This window comes from Pseudonaja textilis, chromosome 4, assembly GCF_049901715.1.
Source record: "Pseudonaja textilis isolate UNSWEBS1 chromosome 4, rPseTex1.2, whole genome shotgun sequence".
In the NCBI taxonomy this organism is placed as follows: Eukaryota; Metazoa; Chordata; class Lepidosauria; order Squamata; family Elapidae; genus Pseudonaja; species Pseudonaja textilis.
In genome coordinates, this window is record NC_141993.1 from 44,115,809 (window position 1) to 44,127,489 (window position 11,681).

An 11,681-nucleotide genomic window follows, 5' to 3' on the forward strand; every position below is an offset into this window, starting at 1 on the left:
GGAAGGACTTAGATCATTCAGTACTTTTTGAAGCCAAGTCTTTTGCTGCTAAACATTCTGAACAGCTTTGGACTAACAACAAAAACATGCTGACAGCTTTCCAGACAGAAATGTTCCATAGGCAGAGAGCAGGAGAGATGCCAATGCCAGAAAGGCCAAAGGGCTATGCAATAGATTGGTTAGAATAGAATTTCCTTTCTTTTTTCTTTTTTTTCTTTTGCTCTAGTATCCTGTCAAACTACTGAGAAGGAGCTTTTGAGCATACCAATTTATAGGGGGAGAAAACCAAATTTTTGGAATTTGTAGCATTTAATTTTTAAAATGTGTTTAAAATTAATTTCAAACATTTTTCAGTATCATCTTCTAGCTGAAATATTTGTGAACCTGTAGGGCATCTCAGAATTTTAAAGAAACATTGTAATTTAAGAGTTTGAAGAACATCTGCTAATATGTGTTAAAAATCAATACTGCTGCAGTTAATTTTTTCTATCTTGCTATTCCACCTTTCGTGTTTACATTTTATGCTGCCTTGAAGGTCTGCCAGGCAGATTCCAAATTATAAATCAAAATAATTCAAGTATATAGACTAGATTTGCATATTATGCTGAGCCCTAATGCTATTTGTTTGTTTTGGCTTAGTATATTTCAAAAACCCATTCTTTGTTGTTTGTAATGCCTGTTATACAGTTTAGCATGTTGCCTGAACCAGGTGCATGACAGGTAACAAAGCCCAATTATTGTGCTTCAGAACATAGCCATATGAAAAAAAAACATATAGAGTTAATAATAATAATGCAAAGTAGAAAAAAATAAGCATGATATCAGCATTGACTATTGATTATTTGTTCATTCTGCCGTTTGGTATACAATTTCTATATTTTAGTTTCCAGAGCTTTTGCACAGAGTTCTTTTATGAATAATCTTATTCAAACTCTAAAATGCTGAAGGAGAGTCAGTGGTCTTTCAGTGTCTATGAAATAATTTCATTGTATAGCATTACTTCTCAGTAATGAAAAGGCCTCTTATAAGTGATCAGGGCAAGCAGTGGCTATTCTTATGGAATCTTATTCATTCTATTAAACATTCACAAAATACGTTCTTCCTTCACTGTGTTACTAGTTATTAGAGTTTGAACCTGGTTTTTAATCTTATAATATTGGCAACATCTTTTTTAGAAGTTCTTTTTGTTCTTTTTCTTTTGAAGGGATGGAACTACAGATGTGACAAGGACTATGCATTTTGGTACCCCGACAATGTATGAGAAGGTATACAATTTTTTTTCCCCTAATTGCCTCTCTCCAGCAGCTTTTAATTAGTAAACATTCTAGGTTACATCATTTGCTACATTGCATTCATTTAATGCAGGGAACTATCTGAAAATCAAATCTGATAATATGAATTGTCCCTTAAACGTTATAGGTAAGATATCCAACCTCAGGATCCAAGGCCATCCACCCTCATGGACGCCAGGTTCCACAAGGAAGGACGATTCTTTGAAAGATGTATGAGAGTAGAAACCATTAAACTAGGAAAACAGCAAACAAGTAACTCAATAGAATTAAGATGGCATCTTGTGCACTCCCAAGTCTTCCTATCGCTAGCTAGTTCACATACCATGTATCCTCAAAGTGTACTGTACCTTTTTTCAAACAGCCTAGTTGATTGGTTGACTATGTCAGTAGTAGATTCATAGATCCCCAGTTATTGTGTTGCCCAGCTGGTGTGTTTATTATCCTATCTTCTGCAGCATCACTGAATATAAGCTGTACATAGTTTTTATCCATAGGTCATTACAATTTACTTTTTACTTTGATCAGTTTCATTTTATTGATCTTGTCTATGCAATTGGTCCATGATTTCTTTTGAAGTTAACTCAAATCTTTGGACAAATAACTGAAGATGAAGAGAAAATTCTATTTTTTCAACAATGTAACTTTAGTGTTGGGGAAAAATAATGATCCAAAAACAAAATCAACATAAATTAACTTGTTTCCAGTTTTTTTCTCCTTTCCAAAATAATAGCCAATTATTTTTGCACCTACTTTGAAGACATGCAGGAAGTTATATAGGGCTTCGTTTTTCTAATTAAAAAATCCTATCATGTTTTTTTATTTTTAAGTTAATACATAAAATGCTATTCTTTTGGTGTAAGCAACATTATACAAATCAAGAAAAAGAGTATATAGTCAGTAAAGAAAGTTGAAGGAAGGTAACAAGAAGAAATACATCTAAAACTAGTTTATACACAATTTATCATAGCTCTGTATCTTTTTAGCTACTTGCTTTCTCCTTATCCTTGCTTTCTCCTCATCTATATAGCACCTTAAACTTTCAATTTCTCTTTGAGGAACTCATCAACTCCAACTAATCATGACTACCTTGGTTTCCTCCTTCCTCCTTTGCAATTTATACCTCATTCATTCTCTCTGTATCCTCAAATCACTGAAAGATACTTTGGCATTAGTCACCCACTTCATAAATCGATGCCTCATTCCCCACATCTCTAAAATTGAGAAGTACTAGTATAGCTTAATAACTTTCTTCTGGTCAATGACAGAAATTCTTAATACAAATATATAACAGAGCCAAGGAGAACATTTATGGTAAGTCCATGTAAATACTGATTATATGAAAGCTGGATCTTTTAGCCTACAGCCTCCATCCCTTATTAGTTTTAAAGAGATTTGTGAATTATACTGCTCCTTATTATCTTTCAAAAGTAACTGCAACTTGAAATATATTGACAGATATCAGTCCAGAATGATATCAGACCGGTATCTAAATGGTCTGGGCCACAAATGATTAGACATTTGTTTTTATTTGCTTTGTTTACTGAGTTTTCTTTCTTTGCAGGAGTGTTTTACCTATGTCCTGAAGGGCCACATAGCAGTCAGTGCAGCCATATTTCCTAATGGAACCAAAGGTCAGGATTTTTTTAAAAAAATTCAGTGTTGTCTATTAAAGTGATCATCATCAGCTGTAGTGATGTCATTTTCATTAATCGGATCTGGAAGGAGATATTTAGGGCATTGGGTCTAAGAGACTGAAAGTGTAGACTGTGTTAGTAGAATTTAGTTAAAATCCTGAGTGGTTTTGAGTGGCTCAGCTGTCAATGATTCACTTGGTGATATTGGGTCCCCTGTTGAATCTGATGATGCACTCATTGTATTAAGCCATAAACAATATTTTTTCTATGCCAGAATTAATTGACTGCATTAAAATATGAACTAGGGTTTATAAACAATAACATCTCACCAGATTGTTATGGAGCTTTTAGCTGGTGTGTAGATTGTGTGTTGTACTTTCAGTATTTTAGAGTTCACAATTTAATGAAGTAAACTTTTGTCTTTGTTATTTTGTACCAATGGCCAATTCCTATAGTAGGATTGGAACTTCTAAGAATTCCTCTTAATTTCTCCTCTGGATTATTGTGGCAAGTTTTCCAAATTCAATTCTTTAAATTAGAAATAATTGGTGACATCTTTCATCTCTGATATTAAATTCAGAGTATTAAAAAATATTTTCTGTTCAGGTAATGAACATAGGAAAAAAATCATCACTAATTACTTTAGATAATTAATTTATGGAAAAATCAGTAGACATAATGGCCAGATCAGCAGGTCCCAGAGGAGAAACAAAATGTTTCCCAAACCATTTCCTATTACTCTCTTCTTGATTATAGCATAAAAATATAATTAAAAAAAGGATAGTTTGGAGTTGTTATATTTGTATCTTGGTAACTTCTGTTTTGATATATAGGTCATCTCCTGGATTCCTTTGCTCGCTCTGCATTGTGGGATCAAGGCTTAGATTACTTGCATGGTACAGGTCATGGAGTTGGTGCCTTTCTCAATGTCCACGAAGGTCCATGTGGCATTAGCTACAAAACATTTGCAGATGAACCTCTGGAAGCTGGAATGATTGTTTCTGATGGTAACTTATCCCTGTTGATTGTTATATGAAAGCACATATAGATCTCTTTGGGCAAATGTATTTTGCTTTTTTTTTTTAACTTTTGGAATATTTGTATAAGAATGTTTAACCTTTACATATTGTTTGGTTCCACATATTTTATAGGGTAGGACGAGATTGCAATGGTATTTCCTCAAAAAATAAACACGAATAATGCGATTATCAGACTATTTTGTATTTTTAAAGTATCTTCAAGTATTCAGACTTTTTGCACACGCTATATCTCAATAATCACTAAAATAGTTCTGTAAGGTCAATTATTCCGTTTCCAACAAGGGTCCTCTCAAAGATGTTTTCTTAGATTAGGTCACAGACGTTTACCGCTAGAATGTTTTATCTACCCGTCTTGTATGCATTAAAGCAGGATGTGATCCTATATTCACTTAAACATAGCACACTTTTTAAAAATTAACTATATGCAATTTGAGGAGCTGTTGGCCAATACTTGAATATTTCTTACTTGTGAGAGTTTTGCTTTTATTTTTGAGAGTTTTATTCTAAATGTTTTTCCCCTTAATTATATCTCTACAGAACCTGGTTATTATGAAGATGGCTCTTTTGGGATCCGAATTGAAAATGTTGTCATTGTTGTTCCAGCTAAAACAAAGGTGATTGATTCTTCAACATCTCCAAGACATAATTCTTATGTGCATGCTTCCCTGCTGATGTATTTAGAAGTTTAATCCAAAATAAATAAGCCCTCTAATGCAGGGGTCGCCAACCTCTGATCCATTGACCAACATCAGTTTGTGGCATGTCAGAAACCAGGCTGCGCAAACAAGTGAAGCTCCATTCATGGGATGCAGGAAGCTCACAAATCCCGCCCCCTCTGGTCCCCGGAAAAAATTCTCTCCACAGAACCAGTCCCTAATGCCCTAAAGGGTTTTTTGGGGGGGAGGGGCACTACTTTAATGTAGCAGTATATAGTTTCCAGCATGTGGCTCAGAACAGAACATGGTTTTGAAATGTATCCTATTTTTCATGCGTTCTTCTCTCTGGGATGCACAGCATGAGGGCTTTGGACACCAATTGGATTTGAACATCTCCTTTGATGCCTGTTAAGTTTGATTCTTTTTATTTAAAGAAGATAAATGGGAAATTGGCACCCATTACATAGGTTTGCTTAGGAGATAAAAATGGTGGCTATAGTCTCATGCATTAAGAACATGCAAAGTAAGCTGAGCTGAGACTGAAGCAAGTAATAAAAAAACTGGTTTTGAAACTGGCATGATAACCATTTTATGAGAGCACCCTAACATGACAATTGGTCAGGATAACATAACATGGTATGCTGACCAATTCAGAGTTTGACTATTCATCTTACCTAATTGCTGACAAAACCCATACATTTTACATTTGATCAGAACAGAAATATTCATTTCACTATGCCTACAAACTTTCATGCTAGATTCCTTGGTTGGGAATTTTTTTAACAAGGGGGGAACCTTGTTAAAGTTTGTTTTAAAGTGTATTTCTTTAGAACAGAGCAAAACTGTTTGGCAATTATGCATACATATATTTGTTCCTCTTTAAGTGAAGAGAAATATGACTAAGTAGCCTTTTCTTCTTCACAGTATAACTTCAGTAACAGAGGGAGTTTGACGTTTGAACCATTGACTCTGGTCCCAATCCAAACTAAAATGATACTTGTTCACTTACTGACTCAGAGAGAGGTAAGATGGCTATTAAATGGATTGTGGTTTATTTGGAAGCTTTTATTCTGAACTTTGAAATTAAATCAAAATGACAATACCAAGGAGGAACCAGACAACTAGAAAGATGCTGTTAATACTTACTAAAGGGCAAGAAGAAGTTGGAGAGTTAATAAGAAACTGCAGTCATCTTTGGGATGTGGCTGATGCAGTGTGAGTAGATTTACGTATGAATAACAGCCACAGAAAGTTTGCCAATAGCACTGAAACTTTAGCAAGGTGAAAGCTATGAATTGTAATGTAGTAGAAAAGAATGCAATTCCTTGCTAAACCAAACAATATTATTATGTGCTCCATTTATATCACTATAATGACCTGGATTTCCTAAGCATGTAATCAGGACCTAAATTAAAGAGGGTGATTATAAGCTTCTTGCAAAAGTATAAAAATCTTTAATAATGAAATATATCTTGATTCCTCTCTCAAAAAGCCTACTATTACTACTACTACTGGGAGCATTGGGCACCCAATGAACAAAACAACAGCAAATTGTGCAGATTCTTCTAATAATTTTTGAATAAATTTTGAAAGTAAGCATAATTTTTGAAAGTAAGGCTAGGTAATTAGGAGCTTGAACAATCCCTAATAAATTCACAGCATACACTGGACAGTTTAAAACTCAAACTCAAAATAAATAAGTCTGCCTTCTATATATTGCATATAAATTATGCATTTACTTTATGGGATCTGATAAAATCTTTATTACTATAATAGATTGTCATAAATGGAATCTAACAAATGCACACACACCTCTGTGGACAAATAGATGACAAAATCATGTGTCATGCAATGAGGTCTCACATTTCTGTCAGATTTCTTAACATTATATCCTGCTCCACAATTCTCTATGTAGTTGCGCCTGTCCTCTGAAACAAGGTTGCTTCCTAGATTTTTTTTTTAAACAAATTGTATTGATTTTTTAAAGACAAACAAAACATAGGACATAAAAGCATAAAAACCTCCTTTCTAAAAATTACTTATAAGTTTTAACAAGGCAAATAAAACATTATTTTTTAAAGCATAGTTCCACATTATCACATTTCCATTTAAGCACGTATATATCTTTTCCAAATTTCATTATTTCTCCCTTCACTTTTATTCAATTATATTTCTTTCTATCAAGGTTTATTAATTCTCGATCAAATATAAACACACAAAATACAAAACAAAGGACATAAAACTTCTAACAAACAAAGCAGAAGACATAAAAACATAAAACCTCCTTTCTAAAAGCTGCTTATAGATTTTAACAAAGCAAATAAAACATTGTTTTATACAGCATAGTTCCAAATTGTCACATTTCCATTTAAACACATATATATCTTTTCCGAATTTCTCATTGTTTCTCCCTTCACTTTTATTCAATTATATTTCTTTCTATCAAGGTTTTATTAATTCTCAATCAAACACAAACACACAAAATACAAAACATAAAACAAGACATAAAACATAAAACCTCCTTAATTATCATTTGTACATATCTTTTCCAAATTTCTCATTGTTTCTCCCTTTAGTTTTATTCCTCCAAGGTTTTATTAATTCTCAATCAAACATAGCTAACCAAAACACAAAACATAAAACATAAAACTTCTTTTTGGAAAGTGGCTTAGCCCCGGGTTACATCTTTTTTTACAGACCTAAATCAAATTCATGCTCACCTTATATACCATTCTTATCTTATTTACTATTCTATATTTTCTATGTGACTTCTCCCTTCTTTTCACTCTCTTAATTATATTTTGTTTATTTCATCTTATTTTAAAATCGTTATACTTGTATCTTTTGTCCGTTCTTTTCCAATTATCTATTTATCTCTTCTCTTTAACAGAAAATTTCCCCTGTAATCACTTTTAAAGTGTGACGCCTTGCTATCTTTCCCCTAAATTAACACTTAAAATAACCCATAATTTCCATTCTGATTCTGCTTAGTACATTCTACATGTTGCATTTTAAAATAAAGGAATAATAAAATTATAATATAGTTAAATATATAATTTCCATTCTAATTCTAATTCTACTTAATACGTTATTTTAAAATAAAATGAAATAGTAAATTTATAATAACATTAAGACAATAACAAATTAAACTATAACTAAACATTAATCATTTTACACATTCTCTTTAATATTTTATTGAATATTGCAATCATTATTAAACATTTTAATATTTTAATATTTTATTAAATCTTATAATATTCCAATACACTATTTCAAATGCAAATACTACAATACTATCTTATGTACTCTTGCAGAATCTTTCTTTAATTATGCTTTACCCTTTATCTCTGAAAAAAATCTGCTTTTTAGCATCTTGTTTCAAGCCTTTGTGACTTTTTCCCCCTTTCCTGTCCCTTTTTTCTCCTGTCTGGCCTTTTTGCCAAATAGATGACAAAATCATGTGTCATGCAATGAGGTCTCACATTTCTGTCAGATTTCTTAACATTATATCCTGCTCCACAATTCTCTATGTAGTTGCGCCTGTCCTCTGAAACAAGGTTGCTTCCTAGATTTGTATGCCTCCTCCCCCTCTACTGTTGTTTAGAACAGGAGTCTCCAACCTTGGTGATTTTAAGCCAAGTGGACTTCAACTCCAGAAGGCCACCAGGCAAGGTTGCCAAGGTTGGAAACCCGTGGTTTAGAAAGGCTATGAAGATCCAGTTTTGCACCCAAACCTTTGATGAGGAAGAAATCCTTTCCCTTTATCATGCTTGCCATTTTTTAATCTTTCTTTTAGACAATTTCTTTCTTTTTCTCTCCTTTTAGTGTGACTGGCTGAATGACTATCACCGAAAATGCAGAGAAGTGATTGGGCTAGAACTTGAACAGCAAGGAAGGCATGGAGCCCTTCAGTGGCTCATTAGAGAAACAGAGCCAATCTCTCAAGCACACTAATTGTGTATTTCTATTTTTGGATGTAGTTCCTTTTTAAAAATACATGTTCAGGACTGCTTTGGCTTTACGGTAATGATTTGCGGGAAGGCATGGTTTTTTTAAAAAGAATAATAATCAAGAGAAATAGAAGAGGAACCAATGGGCAAGATAGAGGGTGAAAGGATTTATTCCCCTGTGATATCTCTGTTTTTTTCTTTTTGATAATGAACAAAATTAAATTCAGAGCTGTGAAATCTGTGTCTTAAAACAATGAGATGGGTTAGTGGGAAAGAACACATGGCTGTGAAACTAATCTCTGGATCAAATTGATCAATCTGCTTGGATAAACAATGGAAGTAAGAAAACCTGCCATAATGTGAGTTGACACTTGGCAATTTTCTCAAATGTTAAGGGGGAATGGTATTGCATCAAAGGTACACATACCTGCTGAAATCAGTGTCTGCATAGGTTTAGGTTTCCTAAGAATAGAATTTCTCATAACTATTCCTGAAAGATTTTAGCACCTGGCTTTGCTGCATCTCACACCTCAATTAGGCAACTAGTCACTGCATATTTATCTTTCAGTAGAGGAAGTGCCAAACAATACACTGCATTTCTGGAGTATTCATTGCAGATCATACATGATCCAGTGCATGCAGGCTGTATCCTTATGCCTGTCTTATCTAAACTATGTCCATTGCATTCAGGAGTTTTTATTGCAAGACACTTAGGACTGAAGCCTCAGCAGAATATGTCTCGATAACTTTATGCCACCTCAACAACTCTCAGTAATTTATTTTCAGCAGATCCAAATAATAAATGGGGAGATTTCCAACTGAGTAATGCCAAAGGTGGTATGTTTTCTTTTTCTTTTTTCTTAGTACATTAAACATTCTGAAACTCTTGGACACAGATAACAATACCCACCTTGCTGAAGCATGCAACATAACACAACAAAATTTTGTTATGACTATGTAAATGTGTGTAATAAGTAAACACAGTATCAACAAATGTAAGGATCTTTTGAATGTCTGAACAAATTCTTTATAGGTTTTATTTTTTAGACTGCAAAGAGCTCCAAGGATCTTCAGGTGTTAACTATTGAAAAGTTTAGTCCAATGTTTTTGTGATAGCCTTGAAGTTAATAGAATGTTAAATCCCTTCGATTAAAGTAGACTATGCTTTTCTTCAAGCATGAGAAAGGAATGGGGCAAAACTTAGTACATGTTACTTTGGGGCTACTTTATATGCAACTCTCTGCACTAAGAACATCCTGGATCTGCAGAAATAGTTCCAGAGAGAGATCTCAGATTGCCTATTTCTTTTGGGTATATTGGAAATGATGAAAGTTATCCCACTGTATGTGCCATAGATTGGGGAAGTACAATTTGTGCATATTTTAAAGCACACTTTTCTGTGGAGGAATGTGTTAACATTCAAGTGTATCAATTAATTAAAAAAACAAATTCTAAATAATTCAAGTTTGTTAATGTGGTGATGTATAAGAATGCTAACATGGAGTATTTGAAATTTAAGAGACATCTAAGACACAATTGTAAGAAAAATAGTTCTTCAAGAAGCATATAAAATACTTCAACTGGCACATTGTACACAGATTAATGCAGTTTGGGGAAAGAGAATGCAGTATGCTAGTAGTTGATTTAAAACAAGGGTGTTCAAACTTGGCAAGTTTAAGACTTGTGGACTCAACATGACTGGAGGAGGAATTCTGGGAATTGAAGTCCACAAGTCTTAAAGGTGTCAAGTTTGAAGACTCCTGATTTAAAACCAAGTGATAGTCGCAGTGTGATCTGACTAGAAAAACAAAACAAAATGCAAGTGCAGTTTTAGGCTTCATCAACAGGAGTATACCCTACTTTCCAAATTATGGAAAGAGTTGCTTCACTTCAATCTGAACTCTTGTACCCCACCTCAAAATAATTTGGCCAGTTCTAGGCATCACACTTTTGAAAATCATTTAGATAAACCAGGGCAGTTTTAGAGAACAGCAAGGATGATTAGGGGATTAAAACCAAATTCTATCAAAAGAAATGGTTCACTTGGAATAGGACACCATAATAATCTAGAAATACTTGAAAAATATTGTACAAAAGAAAAAGATCCATCAAGGGTGTAGAATATGAATAATGAAGAACATGTCTTGATTTTATTCTGCATAGTATTTTTTAAGTATTTCTATGTATTTCTATGTTCCATTTTAACTCATCGGAATAAATTGCTAACAAGTAGTGGTACTAATTCTTGGAAATGATAAATTGCCATTCACTAGACCTTTACTAGATTCCCTTCACTAACCAACCAACGGTCAGAGGAAGGGATACTTTGGATTACCAAGCAGTGGTTTGGTTTCAGTGGCCAAAATGACATTCCCTGATGTGATTCCAATCACGGTGCATTCAAAGCAAAGCATGAATTGCTGTGTAATGAGATGAGTGGCAAACCAATTTAATAAATAAATAATACAAAATGAGGGGAGCCAACAAGCAGCAATATAAATTTTAAAGCTCACAAAAGAGCTCTTTATCCTAATGTATCAAATATATGCTATTGCAAAAAAGGATGGTGAAAAATCTGGCACACATTAACAGCAGAAAAGCACCATTAAAGGGAGATTTCATTTTTTGCTTGTGCTGCTTTCCTACTTTTCTCAAAAGAACTCACGTTGTTGGGGAAAATTCTTCCACATTTTCTTCAGCGCTCCACTGAAAAAGGTAAGCTGTAAAAGCAAATGACTAATGAAGCTCTGAGAGATCTTCACAGCTTGATGGACTAATCAAGCATTTTGTGAAGTTGGCAGTAGTTGCTTCAAAAAAAGCATCTTGCATCATTGAAGTAATGTGACTAGTAAGCATGGAGGGAATGCATGCATGTGAATGTGTTGTTGAATTGTTTTACATCATCTGACAGCCTGATAGCACTAGCGATGGGCCAAGTAGTCTTTTTGCGCATAGTCTGAGTATATGCACAAGCTTCTTCTGATGCTTCCGCTATTTCCACTTTAAAAAATGCCATCTGTGTATGCACAGCAAATATGCATATCAATATACTTTATACACCAATGACTACATCTCAACAGTCCCTCTGTTAAAGTACTGAAGTTTGCAA

General features: G+C 33.8%; 1 protein-coding gene across 4 annotated transcripts in view; it reads left to right on the plus strand.

Annotated features, from left to right (window-relative positions):
- Nucleotides 1-9,394, plus strand: part of XPNPEP1 (X-prolyl aminopeptidase 1) — a 35,729-nt gene extending 26,335 nt beyond the window's left edge. For all 4 annotated transcript variants that reach the window (XM_026704741.2, XM_087932770.1, XM_087932769.1 and 1 more), the window contains 6 exons: nt 1,205-1,265; nt 2,854-2,923; nt 3,760-3,933; nt 4,504-4,580; nt 5,547-5,645; nt 8,448-9,394. In XM_026704741.2, coding sequence (XP_026560526.1) covers nt 1,205-1,265; nt 2,854-2,923; nt 3,760-3,933; nt 4,504-4,580; nt 5,547-5,645; nt 8,448-8,576 — 610 coding nt within the window. In that variant the 3' untranslated portion in view covers nt 8,577-9,394. The remainder of the gene's footprint in view (nt 1-1,204; nt 1,266-2,853; nt 2,924-3,759; nt 3,934-4,503; nt 4,581-5,546; nt 5,646-8,447) is intronic.
- Nucleotides 9,395-11,681: the final 2,287 nt, after the last annotated feature.